We start from the raw sequence: 17573 nt of genomic DNA, 5'->3' as shown, positions 1-17573 counted from the left end.
GGAGGGCTGTAGAGGGGTGAGTTTTCACTGGAAGCGTCAAGGGCTAGGGAGTAGCGCCACCCCGGAGAACGCTGGGTCCTGGAAACGGCTCATCTCCAGCGCTGACGGGATTGTGACCTGAGGCAAACCATGTAGCCTCTCGAGTTCCGATTTCCTCCTAAGCAAAGTGGAGATCCGGGCTCCCGCCTCCAGGGGTCGCGTAGAGGGAAACGTGGATGCTGCAGGTAAGGCGCTTCGCCGGCAGGACCCGCCGTGCGCGCGCTCGCGGGCCGCACGGGGGCTGGGGAAGGCTCTCCCGGCCGCGGGTCCGCGTGAACAAAGGCTGGGGAGAGGAGAGAAGCCGGCTCCGGCTCCAGCCCAGGCGGGCAGGGAGAGGACCTTCGCGCCCAGGACCTGGACCAGAGGACCTCCCGCGGGTCTGTGCGCAGCGAGGCAGGGGGGTCCCAGGGCCACGCGGACCCCTGGGCTGGAAAGGCTTCCTGGTGGTGGGGTCCCCAGTACCGCCGCCGGTCTCCGGGCAAAGGACCGGGACGCCGCGTAGCTCCTTTAAGAGTCGGTGCCAGGTGAGCGCCGAGGGCGGTGGCAGCGAGCCCCGGCACCCCCGCCCCCGAGGCCGCCGCCTCTAATCTGCACCCCGGCCGGGGCACGGCTGACGTCACCTGCCCCCGAGCCGCGCGCGCTGATTGGCTGCAGGTGACGTCAGGGGCTTTTTCGCTCGGCATGACCTCATCCCCGTTGGCGGCCCCGCCCTCCGCCCCGGGCCTGTCACTCGCTGCTCCCGAGGCTGCTGAGCCGGCTCCGCGGCCCCCGCCCCACCCGGACGCCGGAGCCCGAGCCGAAGCCGAGCTGAGCCGGAGCCGCCGGCCGCGCCCGCGGAGCCGCGGGCTGGGATGCGCGCCGCGAGCGCGCGTGCCCGCCCGCAGTGCGCGCTCCCCGGCCCGAGCGAGCGCTCCCCGCGGCGGCGGCGGCGGCGGCGGCGAGGGCGACGGCGACGCGGCCCGTGCGCCCCCCCGGCCCCTGCCCCGGCTGCGTGGCCCCCCGGCGGGCCCATGGGCCGCGCAGCGGAGCGAGCGCCCTGAGTGCGGCGCGGGTCCCCGGTGCGTCCCGGCGGCGAGCGAGAACCAGGTGAGCGGCGCGGCGGGGAGCGGGCGCCGGCGGGGAGGGGTCGACCCGAGCGCCCGACACCCTCGCAGCGTTGGGTACCTTCGGCGGGCGCCCGGGAGGAGGCGGCCCCAGTCCGAGGGTGTAGGACTAGGGTCCAGTCCCGGCCTCAGATCGCTGGGGACGCGCTGCGGACCCCCGCCCGGCCCACGCCCGGGAGCCGCTTTGCTTCTCCCCGAAATTCCTTCTTATGTGGGGGCGGGGAGGGGCTTGGATGAAGGACCCAGAAGGGTCATTTGATATCCAGCGCGAAGCTGTCCGAGCCCCTGCGCGGCACCCCTGTTGGGGGCCAGAATGGGAGAAGGTCGTCCTCTGCGGGTGGATTGGGAGATGCGGAGCCTCAGCCGCAGGAAGAACGGCCTGTGGCCCACGGGAAGCCTCAGGAAAGGGCTCAGTTCACATCTGCGCGGGGAGGACCTGCAGATCCTCCTTTTGGCTAGGCTGTTCCACACCCGCACCTTGGGGTGCTCAGCCTCTGCGGAATAAAGACCATCTTTGCCGGCTGCAGAAGCAGCCGCGGTGCTGGGGGAGGGGCCCGCACAGCCAGCCTCCTAGGCCTTCTGCCCACCTGGGGAGGGGTGCAGGCCAGCTGCGGGTGCTGAACAGCCCGGCCAGGAGAGGGAGGAGCAACAATAGACCCAGCCCCCACCAGGTCGTCCGTGCTGGGAGAATTAGCCTTCTGACTCCCTGCTGCAAAGATGCGCTGGATTTGCAGGGGGAATTGGGGGCCTTGGTGGTGCAGTGCTGCGGGAGGGGGTATTCTGGGACGGAGAAGGGGGTGGTGGGAGCGGCTTAGCACTGCGGTGTTCCGTCGTGCACCTCAGAATGGGGTGGGGTATTGCAGGGCAGGGGATGAGTCTCCTTGCTGCATGCCTTTGCCCCTGGGGGTCTGGCACAGAGGGCCCCCACAGACCACCCTGACACCTGCTTGCTCCCAGAGCAGCTCTTTACATGAGGGTAGCTTGCAGTGCCTGGCTCTGCACAGGGAGGAGAGTCCTGAGCATTTGCTCCTCAGTTGACAAGCACCTGCCACTAATGGGCAGATCATGTGACCAGAAGGTAGAAGTTCATCTTTAGGTCTGACTGAAATACCTCCAGTGGGGCCTCAGGAGAGTTGCTGAGCAGTTCTCTTCGCTCTCACCCTCAGTCCTTGGGGAGGTTTCCAGACCCTAGAGGCTGCCTCTGAGATCAGAGTTCTGTGAACAGAGATGCAGAAAGAGCTTCAAGTCCGCCTGTGTCAGGATCCCTCCCGACATCTGTTCTCTTGGGCTAATGCTGATGTCTGGACCCAGAGGTTTGAACTGCATAGGAGACCCAGGAAAGAGTCTTGCCAGGTTCCTGGCAGGTCTGGGAGGCCTTGAGGGGCAGCTTAGAGGAAGCAGGGAAAGTACTAAACCAACAGCAAGGGAGAGATGGCTAGACTCTGGTCACAAGACTTTGTGAACCGCGGCCACCTCTGAACCTTTGGGGACAGTGACTGACTGAAGCCTGTCCATCAGTGGGATGTAAAGAGGCCAGGTGGGAAAGAAGGGAAAGCTCTGGCCTCCCTCTCCAGTGCCTACATGCTGTGCCTCCTCCACCCCAGGCTGGGCCCGCTCCTGTTCCTGGGAACTGAGGAGGCCTGCACACCACTTCTCCAGTCCGCTGCTGGCCCTGCATGGCCTTAACATTATCCCAGCCAAAGCAAGCGAAGTCCTCACTTGCCCCAGGGAGCTGAGGGGAGGAGGGACACTGGGCTGACTCTTGTGAGCACTGGAGCCCCTGCCTCCTGGACGACCCCCCCAGTCTCCCTTCCGGGCCTCCAGAGGTGCTGCTGGGGGGACAGTGAGCCAGCACTCAGCAGCTAGGTCCTCCGCTGTCAGCTCTTTTTCCGAGGGCCACCTAGGTATGAGCAGGGGAAGGGAGACACCGCTCCTGTCCTCCAGTGGCTGATGGCTCCTGCAGCCTCTCTAGAGGTAGTGAGTTCCCTGTCACTAGGTGTGAACAGGAGGTAGCTTGGTGAGGGTGCAGGCAGCTGTGGCAGGCCCCAGCACTTGGCTGTCACCTACATGCTCAGGGACACACGTGTGGAGACCTTAGGTGTAGGAGCCCAGTGTGTGAGGCGGTCTCAGAGCCGGGTACAGGTGTGCTGAGATGCTCAGGGGATTTTGGTATGCAGAGGGGAGGATGTGTGTGCTAACGTGCACATGTGTGTATGCATGCTCCAGTGCCTCATGTGTGCACCCGCAGTCCTGTGTGAGCAATTGCACACAGGAGGAGGTAGATTGTAGGGCTATCCCAGATTCAGCCAGTGTGCAAGGGGTGTGTTCGCGTTCCTGCATCTGCAGAGGGCAGTGCAGGCCCAGGAGGCAGGCTGGGCTCTGAGGGGGCTGGAGGGTCGCAGCCCTGGACTTGGGACCCCCTTTCCCCAGAGCCCTTCAGTGAGGGTCTACCCGGGCTCTGGAATAGCAGGGTGACAGCTCTTCTCCCACTCTGGTTCCCAGGAATGGGGTGCAGTCAGGCCTGGGGAGGCTTGCTGGGGTGCTGGCCTGCCTCAGTTCCCCCTGCCTGTCCTAGCCCTGCTGACCAGTTCAGGGCTGACCCAACCTCTCCACTCCCCACCCCAACCTGCCCCGCTCAGCTTCTGACTCTGATCAGAGCATCTGGGGAAGGCCAAGGGGAGGGCCTGCCCCTCGACGCTTGAGGCCCAAGGAGCCCCCCACCCTGTGAGCATGCACTCTTGGGGCAACACAGTTCAGAGGTTCCTGCAGGAGGGGTGCTCTGGCCAGACCTTCCCCATGCTAACAAGAGAGCCTCCGAGGAGGTGGGTCCTGGGAATCAAGACTAGGTAGGGCAGGGTGGGGGACAGGCTTCCTCACAGACTGGGGCTGGTGAAGGCCCCAGCTTCTGTCACCTGCTGTGAGGGGTGGGAGCCAGCCGGGAGGGGTGACCTGCTGCTTTGGGAGCAGCCTGCTCTGTGGCTGCTGCGGCAGGAGCAGCCGTTGCCTGGCACCTCTGCAGTTGCCATGGTGACAATGGAGGTGCTAAGTTGCTAATGAGTCCCCCTCGGCTGCAAATAACAATACTATAGTGGCTAATAGGGCCAAGCTCCAGCTCCAGGGTTCCCTGGGAGGCAGGGCAGGGACCAGGTACTAGCCTTCAGCCATCTGCCCACCCTTCCACTCCCTGCAGGGCCGCCACAGCGGGCTTGCCCTCCCCTGCCCTCCCTCTGGGCCTCAGGCCTTCCCCCACCATCCTCCTAGGCCTGCACCTGGATGTCTTCTGAATGGTCACCATTCGTAATGTGCTGAGGGTCAGCGTGCCACCCCATTGAAAGGTTGCTGTGGCACTGGGGACAAGGCCACCCAGGGCCCTGGATTCTGTCCAGCCTCCTTGTGTGTGACCTTGGCTAGGTCTCACCCCTGCCCTGAGCCTGCGTCTCCCCATATGTAAGGCAAACCTGTCATCTGACACTCTGTCTCCTGCGGGTCTGTGAAGCCGCAGGGCATCTAGAGAAAGGCTAGTGCTGGCAGGTGACAGGGGAGATAGGACCCGACAGGTGGGGAACGGCAGAGGCCTGTCACCAAGCCTGCAGGAAGGGTTTCCCGTGTCCAGGCTGCCCCTGAAGGTGCCCTGAGGCCCTGGCACTGCTGTGCTGAGCACTCGCCCCCCTGCCCCACCCCCGTGCAGCAGGTAGTGGGGGTCAAACCTCAGCCTGCAGAACTGGGACAGGGCAGTCTCTGTCCTCATGTCCAGGCACCCTCTGTGGCACCCTGGCACGCAGCATCCAGGAGCCATTAGCTAACAGAGGCAGCCCCAGCCCCCGCCATCCACCAGGGTTGGGATTATCAGCTTAGGGAACTGCACTTGGAGATGAGCCTCTAGGGATTGGCCTTGTGGCATTGTACCAAGGAAGGGAGGGCAGAGGCAAGGGCAGCTAGCTGGGCAGAGGGGCAAGGGCAAGCTCTGGACCCATCTTCCTTGCCGTGGGTAGATGAAGAGCCAGCAGGGCAGAGGTTCCGAAGACAGGAGTATAGATGCAAACCAGGGCCCTCTTGCCCTCCTCTGCCTCACTGTGCCCTGAGCGGCTGCTGATGCCAGGACTGGACAGTGCAGGGGCTGGACAGGGTCTCCCGTGGACTCTGCACCCAGGGTAAGACCGGTCCATCAGATGAAGTGCTTCATGGGTGCCCGTCCCCGTCCCGGCCACAGCCTGCCCAGGAGCCCTTGGCGGCCCCCTGGGCCAGTGGCCGCTGACAGCCTGCCTCTCCCTCAGGTCTGGCACCATGCGCTAGGACGGTCTGCACCCTCCTCGCTTCAGGGTCACCCTCCCGACCGCACGCTGCCCCACCATGGCTGGGGACCGGCTCCCAAGAAAGGTGATGGATGCCAAGAAGCTGGCCAGCCTGCTGCGGGGTGGGCCCGGGGGTCCTCTGGTCATTGACAGCCGCTCCTTCGTGGAGTACAACAGCTGGCACGTGCTGAGCTCTGTCAACATCTGCTGCTCCAAGCTGGTGAAGCGGCGGCTGCAGCAAGGCAAAGTGACCATCGCCGAGCTCATCCAGCCTGCCGCGCGCGTTCAGGTACCGCAGCCCACCCTGGAGCGCTCCTGCCGCCTCCGGGTCCACAGCCCGGCTCCCTAGGAGACAGACCCCTCCCCCTCTGCCCTGAACCCACACTGGGCTCCTCCGGGGCCGCCAGGCTCTGCTGTGTTCACCTCCCAGCCTCCCACCTGTGTCCCCACTTAGGTCACCTGGAGGCGATGGGCTTGCCCACTGGTCTGCCCTCACTCAGGTGTGGGCCCTCACAGGGTGCAGAGAGTGCAGGGCAAGAGACAGGTAGCAGGGGCTGACACACATGGGACAGGCACAGTGGGGTGGCCACACCGACTGCTGTGAGGGCCGGGGGAGGGTCCACTAGCATCCCACCCTCTGCAGTCTTCAGGGAGCCAGAAGTCTCTCTGTGGTCCCTCAGGAATGTCCTCGCGGGAAGGAGCAGTTCATTCTCCCCAGAACCCCCGAATCCAGCTACTGGGTGGGACACTGAGCCAGTGACCCAGGCAGGCAGCGGCACCTCCCCCTACCACCTTAGGTTGGGTGACGTGTGCTGTGCCCGCAGCCTGGAGGCTAGGAAGGGTCCCGGCCACCGTCCTTCCACTCTGAGCTAGATGTGAGAGGACCCAGGTGGGCTGGCTGCTTGTCAGGAGCCCCCACTGGAGGCCAGAATGGCTCCCCGTGGCTCCAGTGAAGGGAATCCTGTGATTAATCGCCCCGGTGAGGACTCCCAGCAGAGTGCGATCCCATTGGCTGCCGATGACATCATCCGGCCGGGGTTGGTGGCTCAGCTGGTTTAAGGACTGAATATGCTTGCGGGGTGGGGGCCTCAGCCTGTCTAAGCAAAAACGCTCAACATCTGGCCCAAGACTGGTCCGCGGGGTGGGAAGGACGGCAGTGGGAACCCCAGCTTCCAGCCCGGCATCTTGGCTTGGCAAGGGGGAGTCCTCCCACAGCCTCAGTTCCTCCGTCAGGCCAGCCAGCAGTCGGCTCCACTGAGCCCAGACCCAGGGGCACCGCTTTGAAATCCCAGAACCCTGCCCATCAAGAACCTTGAGGACGGGTTTCCCTTTGCCTCAGCTACCCTGGCATCCAGCTCAGGCCCCATACCTGTGCCACGGGACCTGTCACTTCCTGTGTCTCCAGGACATGGACCTGGCCACAGTGGACAGCCACCCTGTCCATTTCCTTTGGCAAGATTCCCCTCTGTCTTTCCCTGGTCTGATGCTGTCTGTGTGGCCATGGGTGTTTGCACCTGCCCAAGTGCAGCAATATCTGTGTCCAGGCAGCAAGGTGACCGCACCCCCTCCTCTGGCCCTCCCCCTGAACCAGAGGCAGCTGGCAGCGGCAGGACAGAATACCTGACCGCTGCCTGCGGCGCCTGACCTCTGCCCTCACGGCCCCCAGGTGGAGGCCACAGAACCGCAGGACGTGGTGGTCTATGACCAGAGCACACGGGACGCCAGTGTGCTGGCAGCAGACAGTTTCCTGTCCATCCTGCTCAGCAAGCTAGACGGCTGCTTCGACAGTGTGGCCATCCTCACAGGTGAGCGCAACAGGGGCCCCTCCAGGATACCCTCTCCTCCCTGCCTCTCCCTCACTGTCCATTTGGCTGGGATGGGGGTGTCCAGGGAGGCCAGGGTCTGCTGGGGCAGTGGGGAGATCAGCACCTCTAGTTCTCAAGCCCTCTCGCTTCAGGCCCCACGTAACCTACACCTGTGCCCTGGATGGCAGGCAGAAAGGTAGACAGCAGGGAACCCCAAGGTCAGCTCTTGGTAGAGAGGGGAAGGGACCCAAGCTGTGGGTCACAGGGCAGAGGCAGAGTCCCCACCCTTGGGAAACCCCGGTCTGAGCTGGAACTGGTCTGCACCAGAAGGTCCCCCTACAGGCCTGAGCTAACCACAGGTTGCCCAGCAACAGCCTACTTGGTTGGGCTGTTGCCTGGGGTTACCTGTGCTCCAAAAGCAGCCTGGCCCTGTGGCCTCCACATTGGAGGCTGAAAGCACACACACGTGCACATTCATGCACACTCATAGGCAATGGTGAGAGGGCTTCTGTGGGATCCACCTCAAGGTGCCAGAGGCCCCAAGTGCCTGCCCTCCCACCAGCATCTGGGGGTTTCATCAGCTTTCTTTCCCCTCAACCTCTGCACCACTGGGGGTTGCAGGCAGGTGGAGAGTGGAGGCTTAAGACAGGCTGCCCTCCATCAGAGCGACCAGCAGGCACCATGGCCTCCAACCCAGCCTGTGAGGAGGCTTCCAGGCCTTGGGGACCTAAGGACGGTGTTAGCCAGGCAGTGGCAGGCCTGGTGAGGTGCCATCATAGCCCAGCCCTGAGGGGCAGCTAGGAGGCTCGGGGTTCTGCGCCCCACACGGGGCGCTTGCTGCTGTCTCTCGTGTGTCCAGATGAGTTGACTTCCCACCCTGCCGGGCCAGCGTGGCCACTGCGCCTGGTGACCGCGGCTGTGTGTGACCCACTTCTGATGTCTGGGTGCATCTGTGGTTCTGGTTCATACGTGTGAGCTCTGGGAGCCGAAGCACAGCACACGTCGCACACCCCTGAATCCAGTCCTCACCCTGAGGTCTCCACTGGAGGCCAGGCGGGGGTGGGGGAAGTTCTGGGCTTCTCACTTGTGTCCTGGGCATAACAGGAGCCCTTCTGGGGCCCAGCTTGCCACCCTGGCCAGAAACAGGAACCATGAGGTCTTTGGGGAGTCAGGAGAGATTCCAGAACACACCTCCCTGATCTGCTCAGGGAGGGGCCAGAACTCAGAAGGGCCTGCCTCCCTGGGGGCAGAGGTCGGGGTGTGAGGCGCGTTTGCCCGGAGGGCACGCTTGGGTCCTGGCTGTTGCCCACCCCACTCAGCTCTCAGCTTCCACCTGCTCTTCCCATCCCGGGCGTCCATCCCTACAAGGTTTGAGTCTATCCCCAGTTCTCCAAAGGCCAAGCCAGGAAGGAGGCGTGGTCCCTTCACATGAGGCGGCCTCATGGTGACGCTAAATCAGGATCCAGTTCAGGACAGCCTCCTGGCCTTGCCCTCGGCTCTCCGCCCTGAGGTGGGCACAGCCCCTGCTCTGAGCCAGCGCTTCCCTGAACAGTAGAAATGGGAGGGGGTGGGGAGTAGGGAGGGGTGCTGCCCGCCCACAGTGAGGGAGGGACTTTCCCTGCTCAGCAGGAGTGCATGCCTGGTGCCTGCTCCTCTGATATTGCTGGGGACAGTGTAAGCCAGACCCTTCCTGAGTGGGGATGAGAGGAGTGCCGGGGAGAAGAGTGTGGCACAGTGGAGGGGAGGAGACCACCTCCTGGGCAGGGCAGATGTGTGGCAAGCAGGAGCAGCACTGGGATCCCAGGGTCTGCTACTGTGACCCCCAACCCCGCTCCATCGCCGCTACAGGCTGTCAGGTCCAGCAGGGGCAGGGACAGGAGAGGGGCCTGACTCTTCAGAGCAGCTGCTGGCCCTCCCTGGAGCCAGCACCTGCCAGGTGTGTGGTGCCACAGACTGAGGGCTGGTGGTGTTGGGACCGTGCTCCCACCCAGCCCTTGCAGCCTAGTCCAGAGACCCCCAGAAGGCCCTGTAACCCCGAGGGCAGCTGCAGCAAGAGCCCTCCCTGAGCTGAGGGTGGCCGGGAACCCTGTCCGGGTGCTCTGCTCCCATGCAGGCAGCAGCGTGCCTGTGACTGTTCTCAGGGCAGCAGGAAAGGTGAACGTGGGTTCTGTCTGGCAGCACTGAGGCCAGCACCTGTGCTTTGGTGCATGTCTGGGATTTCCTTGTGAGTAGCAGGTGGGTGGTAGGTGCCCTCCATGACCCCAGAGAATAGGAGCCGACTGTAGGAAGGTGTCCTTGGGGAATGGCTGGAGGCTAGGGGGGCTCCCTAGGCCCCACAGAGACCTAGGTACTCAGACTTGGTGCCCCTCCCTTGTCACCCATCTCCAGAGCCTGGACAGCTCTGAAATCCCTGGAACCTGAGGGACGCTCCTGGGCTTGGCATCCAGAGGGACTCTATAGAAACACCCAGCTTGCCTGGCTCTGCCTGGGGGTCCTGGGAAGCTTCCCTGAGGAGGGACTGAGAGGGCCACACCTGCCAGTACCTTTCCTGCTTGGGAAGGGCTGGAGGTGGGGAGAGCTCAGACGGAATCCTCAGCCCACACCGTGGCCAGGCAGCAGAGGAAGCCCAGAACACGGCCCAGGACCCCTGGGAGAGAGTCAGGAGGAGGCATGCTCTGGAGAAGAGGCTGGAGAGACCCACCCTCTGCGGGGACATGTGGGCTACCCTGGCTCTGAGCTGTGAGCAGGAGCTCCCCACACAGCACCCAGCTCAGCCTCCTCTCGGCACCTGTGAGCTGCAGGGTGCCAACCTCACCTGCTCCTCCCTGTCCAGCCAGCAGTTCCTAAGGAAAAGACCACTTCTCCTCCAAAATAGCTGGTGCCTCAACACCCCTGGGGCACCTCCACGGCCCCCAAAAGTCAAGCCTTCTTTGAGCATAGGGGAACCCACACAGCAGACGTTCTGGGTGGAGGGTACACCATCTGTCTGTGAGTTGGGCCAGGGGGGAAGGCAAAGGTGCCAGACTTCTCTGTCCTTAGGAATTGTGCAGGTCCCTGGCACCCACTTCTTCTGCAGACCAGGACAGGAACTAGCACAGGATTCCCAGGGGCCCAAGACACTGCTCCCCTTTCCGGCCTTCTCCCATGGGATAGGGTGGCCCTTAGCTATTGTCTTATGTGCTGGACGACTGGATTGAGGCCAGAAACAGGAACCCACTTGCCATGGGACCCCAGATGCTGCTACATAGGTCTCACCTCACTCTACCAAGAACTGGTGGCCACTGGTTGGGTGCTGCCTGGTTTCTGGTCAGACTCGGCAGTCGCCCCAGCCAGGTCAGGTGTGGCCAGGTCCATTCTCATGTCTTCTTGGTCACTGTCATCTTTAAGCCTCCAGCAATGCTATCCTGGCAGGCAGGATAAGGAAACAGGCCAGAGGCCTGCTCTGCCCATTGTGGCTGAGTCGGAGCCGCCAGGAACTCATGCTTGAGTCTCTTCGACCCGCGACAGAGGGGTTCCTTCCAGGTCTGGGGCCTGGAACTTGCGCACACATGGAAGGTGGCAGGGCACACGCCTGCTGTGGCAAAGGGGCAGCATGCTCCCTGTGCCCAGGTTTCCCAGCTGCTCCATCGTCTCCTGCTGGGTGGAGCAGAGCTGGGACCAGGACACAAACGTCCCTGCGGGCTGTGCCAATTCTAGTGGGTGATGTCATGCCTGGGGCAGGGAAGGGCCCTCTAGAAGCCCTTACCTCGGAGGCCTGGCACTGGAGCCCAGGCCTGGGGCTGCCAGCCAAGTGGAGTCAGGGAGGATTGCATCAGTGCAGTGAGGAGATGGAAGGCCTGGCCTGGCCCTGGGCCAGTGGCGCGCAGGGATGAGGAGGGCACTTGTTCCCAGGCTGTGTGACCCTTGCCCTCAGCAGGAGACCCTGTGGAGGTCTGAGCCAGGCCTGCCTGGGCCCGTCGCGTGCTGTGCTGGCTGGCCACCTCGACCCCACGTTTACGGGCGTCACAGCAGCGTCCACAGTGGGGCCGTCCCTTGATTAGCATGAGGAGGAATGTGGGCGTAGGTGCAGGCTGTAAATGGGCACAGCACGCGCCCCCAGCGTGGCAGAGAGGCCTGCCAGCAGGAGACCAGGTACCCGGGCCAGAGGCTGGCTGGCCAGCTCTGCGCAGGGTCGGTGGGGTGTGGCTGAGCCTGGGCAGCAGATGCAGTGCCTGGGGCTCTTCCTCCTGCCCCAGCTGGCCAGCCGGCCTGACGTGCCTCCCGTGCCTCCTCCTACAGGCGGCTTTGCCACCTTCTCCTCCTGCTTCCCTGGCCTCTGCGAGGGCAAGCCGGCTGCTCTGCTGCCCATGAGCCTCTCCCAGCCCTGCCTGCCTGTACCCAGTGTGGGCCTGACACGCATCCTGCCTCACCTCTACCTGGGCTCTCAGAAAGATGTCCTGAACAAGGTGTGTGCACTGCTAGGGGCTCTGGCTGATGAGGGAAAGAGGTGGGGGTTCAAGGGCTAACCCCTGGGGCAGTCTGGGGAGGGGGGGAGGGGCAACGGACGAGTCGGGGTGGGCGAGCATGTGGTGGGGGCACAGGCAACCCAGGCCTCAGCCCTTGGCAGCAGGGGGCGGGGCACCCCGCAGGGCTGGGTGGAGAGGCCGGCTCCCAGCCCTTCCATGGTGGGGCTGGAGCTTGCATGCCAAACTGCTGATGTCACTGGGCCCCTGCCAGCTCTGAAAGAATCCCGTGTTTTAAAAATGGTGACGAGGGAAAAGGGTAAAGCCACCGCCCAGGCAACCATGAAATTCCTGGGAGCCTACCGCAGACTGTGGGCGGGGCGGCAGAGGAGGCCAGCGGCGCCCCAGCCCCAGCACGAGGCCTGTGGGCCCTGTGGTTGAGGTGGGAGGGAGCTCCTGGGAGCCAGGCTCCGGAGCTTCCCAACACTCAGGTCCTTCAGGCTGCAGAGAGGAGGAGCGGCCGCTCACCCCACCAGGGGCTTCTCTTATCTCTGCCACCCCTTCCAACCTGTCCTCCTCCCACTCCAGGATCTGATGACCCAAAACGGAATAAGCTATGTCCTCAACGCCAGCAACTCCTGCCCCAAGCCGGACTTCATCTGCGAGAGCCACTTCATGCGCATTCCCATCAATGACAACTACTGCGAGAAGCTGCTGCCCTGGCTGGACAAGTCCATCGAGTTCATCGGTGAGGCTCCCAGGAGGCCCAGCACTGGCCACTCTGCTCAGGCAAGGGAGGGGTGCCTGAGAAGTAGCTGGGACGCTGGGGGAAGGTTTGCTACCAGAGGTGGGGAGGGGCCTTGCAGTCTCAGCTTTCACCTGGTCCCCATGCTTCTGCTCCCAGATAAAGCCAAGCTGTCCAGCTGCCAAGTCATTGTCCACTGTCTGGCTGGCATCTCCCGCTCTGCCACCATCGCCATCGCCTACATCATGAAGACCATGGGCATGTCCTCTGATGATGCCTACAGGTACTCCCCACCCCTGGGTCCCAGGCTCGCGGCATTCCCTCCCTTCCCCTCTCCACCCACTTGCATCAGAACGGCCCAACCTCCTGCCCTGGCCCCCAGGGGAAACCCAAGTTCGTAAGCACCCATCAGCCTCGTGCCAGGCCTAGGGAAAGCCTCTCCCACTGAGCCTCCTCTCCTTCCTGCTCCAGATTTGTAAAGGACCGGCGCCCGTCCATCTCGCCCAACTTCAACTTCCTGGGCCAGCTGCTGGAGTATGAGCGGAGCCTGAAGCTACTGGCTGCCCTGCAGGGTGATGTGCCCCACCCCGGGACCCCTGAACCCCTCCCAGGCCCCGCCGCAGGGGTCCCTCTACCCCGGCTGCCTCCACCTACCTCAGAGAGCGCTGCCACCGGGAAGGCAGCCACCGCTGCAGCCAGGGAGAGCAGCCCAAGCCCTGGCGGGGAGGCCCCGGTGCCCACGGCTCCGGCTACCAGTGCACTGCAGCAAGGCCTCCACGGTCTGCACCTCTCCTCGGACCGCCTGCAAGACACCAACCGCCTCAAGCGCTCCTTCTCACTGGACATCAAGTCGGCCTATGCCCCCAGCCGGCGGCCAGAGTGCCCAGGCCCGCCTGACCCTGGCGAGGCCCCTAAGCTCTGTAAGCTGGACAGCCCATCTGGGGGTACGCTGGGCCTCCCCTCGCCCAGCCCGGACAGCCCGGATGCAGCACCAGAGACGCGTCTACGTCCCCGTCGGCGGCCCCGGCCTCCCGCCGGCTCTCCTGCACGCTCTCCGGCGCATGGTCTCGGCCTGAACTTCGGTGACACCGCCCGGCAAACTCCGCGGCACGGCCTCTCAGCCCTGTCGGTCCCTGGGCTGCCTGGACCAGGCCAGCCGGCTGGCGCCGGAACCTGGGCGCCTCCCCTGGATTCCCCTGGCACCCCGTCCCCAGACGGGCCCTGGTGCTTCAGCCCCGAGGGCGCGCAGGGGGTCAGTGGCACGCGGTTTGCAGCCTTCAGCAGGGCAGGCGTGGCAGGCGTACCAGGCCCAGGCAGCGACCTGCGGCGGCGGGAGGCGGCACGGGCCGAGCCCCGGGAAGCGCGGACCGGCTGGCCCGATGAGCCAGCCCCCGACACACAATTCAAGCGGCGCAGCTGCCAGATGGAGTTCGAGGAGGGTATGGTGGAGGGGCGTGCGCGGGGCGAGGACCTGCCCGGTCTGGGCAAGCAGGCCAGCTTCTCCGGCAGCGTGGAGGTCATCGAGGTGTCTTGACCCCTCTGGGGGTCCCGCGTGCCTCTGCTGTCCTCAGCACTCCCCGCTCGGCCGCCAGCAGCCGGGCCCAGTATAAATATATATTATATATAATGCAAAGAAAGGTAAATGGTTTTACTGCGATTTTTATCGAGAAGTAAATATTTCGATTTTTTTATTTATTTAAGCTGTTCATTCTGGCAATGATTTGGCAACAGTGCAGGGCGGGCCTCGAGCTCTATTTTTACTGACTGGTATTTAAACTGAAACACACGTTTCTAAGCAATACGAGGCCACCTTCAGTTGCAAGCTGGGGTGCCAGGCTGGGGCCCCTCCCCGCCCCCTCCCCAGGAAACACTGCTGACCTTGCAAAGAGGCTGCCAGCTGTCATGCACTTTTTATGTAAGAAAAAGGGGAAAAAGAAAAAAAAAACTTTGCCACAAACTGAGCCGCAGAACCTCCCTTTCCTCCCCCACCCCGCCTTTCTCCCTATCTCCCTTCTCTTCTCCCTTCTTGGGCTCTGCACCAAAGCCATAGGTGGGGGAGGGCCCCGGGAGCTGGTGCCGCCCAGTTCAAGGTGCCAAGTCTTGGCTTGAGGGGCACCTTGCTGCTCACCTCGCCCATGGCTGTTCCCTGGCAGGTGTTCATGAGCACTGGGCCAGAGGGGCTAGGGTTCTCAGAGGGGCTTAGCAAAGGGGACTCCAGAGAGTCAGGTAAGGGAGCCCCCAGGGCAGAGATGGGCTGGAAACAGCCTGCCAGGCCTGCCTGAGGCCTCATCCTCAGAATGGCCTCCATTCAGAGGAGGCTGCTCCCATCTCTTCTCCTTTGGGGGTGCCCCCTAAAGCTCCTGCCCACGGGGAAAGCACAGCGGAGACTGATGTCAGGCAGGAGGAGCCAGGTAGCCAGTGTTGGCTCTGCTGGCCGAGCTGCGCTCTGGGCCAGGAGGGGGTGGGTGCAGGGTTGTGTTCTGGGCTCCTCCCCAACCCAGCCCAGCACCAGCCTCGCTTCACACAGGTCTTGGAATTCAGGTGTACACACCTGCAGGCCTCCACAGACAGGCCTGCCCTGTGCGGGGCATTCAGCACCTGCCAAACCCACCTGCTTCCAGGGCATGCAGCCTTTAACTTTGGGAGAGCCATCCCAAGGCAGAGGAAGGCCCTGGACAGGAGCAGATGCTGAACAAGTTCCCCTTTTCTGCCCCTACCCCACAGGGGCCTCAGGAGAGAAACCCCCAGTATGCCCCTTTCTAGGACACTCCCTTTATCTTCAAGGTGACATGCCAGCCCCATCCCCAGGTGGCGTTTTGGCCCAGGAGGGTCAGCTTCGGGTGAGGGCAAGAGAGAAACCCCAGTCACTGCCCCATAGCCTCTTGGGCTTTCCGGGTAGGATACAGGTCCTTGCCCCTCAGATGGCCTAGAGTCTAGGATTCGGCTGTCACCTTGGGAGAGGCCAGGGGCTTGGCCAGAGGGAGACTCAGGCAGGACTGGCTCCTGCAGCAGGCCTGGGGTGCTGCAGTCTGCCGCCCCCCCCTTCAGCTGCGTCTTTCTGTTAGTTCTTTTGACCTACAACCTGTGTTCCTGTTGTCCCTCCTTTCAGCACAAGTCCTGTTCCTGCCCTCTGTCCCACCTACCCTGTCCCCCCAAAAATAAGCTATCATTGTATTTGCAATCTACGGATTAGAGGTTTAAGTATTTATTATTATTGGTTAATTATTATTATTATTATTAATAATTATGTAAATTTGCCTCCCATCTGTCGTGTTGGGTTTCTGAGGTGAACCTGGGTGTGGAGGATGCACTGGCTCCCCCCTCCTCACCCACCCCTCTGCTGTCCCGGAGACAGTGGTCTGGGGCCACTGGTTGGGCCCCTAAACTCTGGGGCAGGTCCCAAGGCCCCTTTCCTGCCCTCCCCAGTGTGGCTTCTGTCCTGAGTGTGGGGCTGGCAGTCTGTCTTTGCTCTCACTCTTGTGACACTGGTCTTGGCTGCCACTTCCTGTGTGCCAGGGAGACTGGGCACAAGCTCTTCCCTGGTTCCATTCCACCTACTGTCCAAGGTAAGGAGGGGTCACCGAGTCCCGTCCAGGCCTCTTCCCCTCCCACCCGCCCACCTGGCACTGCCTGGCATTGAGAAGGCCCAGAATGGACCTGGCCCCTCCTATTATTTGCTGGAAAGTCCAGCGCAGGAGAAGTGGCCAGTCCCCCGCCCAAGGCTCCCGGTCCCTGAGGACTGGGATGCCAGCCTGCTGCCCTTCAGACCCCTGCCCCCATGGGCCGCACTTTCCTGTTCCCTCCTTTTGTATTTGAAAACAATGTGCTGTAATAAATCCTGAGACGGATGTTTTCCCAGAGCCTGGCTGCCTCTTTCTTCGTGCAGGTGGTGGGCAGGGGTGGGGGCTGGGGAGCGGACTGGAGGCTCCTTGAGGTCGGCACCCTGGGGGGCTGAACCTGGAAAGCACGCTAGCCAGTTGCTGGGGTGGGGCAGCTTGTCCCCAGGGGTCAGGATGGGGAGCACCGGCCTCAGGCACACCCTTAGGATGTAACACACTCTTGATTGTCGTTACTGCTACCTAAACTCGGTTGCCTGCCAGCTGCTCTCACCCCACAGGCCCTCTGCATCAAGCTCCATGCAGCAGCTTTCCCATCAGAAATGGGGTCTACCAAGTACCACTTGTGCACGGTACCAGGATCAAAAGGACCCAGGCTATCTGGTGGAAAGTGCTGCCGTGTGTCCTGCCAGGTGCCCAGCCACTGGGCTCCTCTCCCTGGAGGCAGCAGCCTGGCCTTGGCCTGCACACACACACCCCTGCCCAGAGCATCCCAGTGTGCTACAGCTGCACAGGCTCCGCAGCGTGAGCGCTGCCCTGGGCATCCCAGCTGCTTGGCTGTGAGCATCTTCCCACCTCCCCAGGACGGACTTCCGGAGAATCTTCCCTGTGTCTCCTCCACATCGGCTCGGCAGTCAGTCCAGCGGCTGAGCCAGCCTGTAGCCAGCCTTCACCATGTGCCAGCCACCACTCTAGGTAAAGGCTGGAGCTCCCAGGCGGGCTCCTCAGCAGACTGAGTCCTCAGTCCCAGGCGAGGTCTGGAGACCCGTCCAGGGACGCTTCCCATTTTGCAAGCAAACATGTACTTCAAAGCAGCCACGTGATGCCAGGCCCAACACACGCAAGTCTGTGTGTGCTGCGTGTGCACATGTGTGTGTGCAAGAGAGGGGACGAGGGTGCAGCTAGCCTTCCTCACAGGCTGCGGCAGACAGGTCCTTGAATCCTGAGAGTCCTTGGAGAGGCTGAAGCTGGGAGCATGGTCTGACTCTAGCCAGGCTATTTTTAGCTCAAGAACATCTATTTATAACTCTGACAGCCCCCAGGAGTCAATAAAACCAGGACTGGAAAAGCTGCTGATGTCTCGGGCACACTGCGGTGTGCTGCGCCCGCTGCTCTTGAGCACCTGCGCTGCAGGGGGTGCAGTGCAAGGGCCTCCTGGACGACCACCTGGGAGCACAGGCTCCAACAGGAGTCGGGAGGGGCCGCTTCCCACTACGCCAGGAGGAGGTCAGCTTGACCCAGGGCAGCAGAAGAGCTGGACACGCTGGGCCGGCTCCAGCTGCCCTTGACTATCATGCTGGGAATGCCCGC

At 63.0% G+C, this 17573-nt stretch overlaps 1 protein-coding gene across 2 annotated transcripts; it reads left to right on the top strand.

The window, feature by feature from the left end:
- The first annotated feature begins 395 nt into the window (after window positions 1-395).
- On the top strand, window positions 396-16286 carry Dusp8 (dual specificity phosphatase 8). Of its 2 annotated transcripts, none has more exons than XM_047518663.1 (7): window positions 396-416; window positions 5417-5723; window positions 7101-7239; window positions 11518-11684; window positions 12270-12429; window positions 12586-12709; window positions 12898-16286. In XM_047518663.1, the coding sequence occupies exons 2-7, from the start codon at window positions 5493-5495 to the stop codon at window positions 13958-13960; spliced, it is 1884 nt and encodes a 627-aa protein (XP_047374619.1). In that variant the 5' UTR covers window positions 396-416; window positions 5417-5492; the 3' UTR covers window positions 13961-16286. The 2 variants fall into 2 exon arrangements, with proteins under 2 accessions (XP_047374619.1, XP_047374618.1); XM_047518662.1 differs by lacking the exon at window positions 396-416 and adding an exon at window positions 776-1125.
- Window positions 16287-17573: the final 1287 nt, after the last annotated feature.

The sequence above is a fragment of the Sciurus carolinensis genome, chromosome 11 (assembly GCF_902686445.1).
Source record: "Sciurus carolinensis chromosome 11, mSciCar1.2, whole genome shotgun sequence".
NCBI classification, from domain to species: Eukaryota; Metazoa; Chordata; class Mammalia; order Rodentia; family Sciuridae; genus Sciurus; species Sciurus carolinensis.
This window is presented reverse-complemented; position numbering and strand designations above follow the sequence as displayed.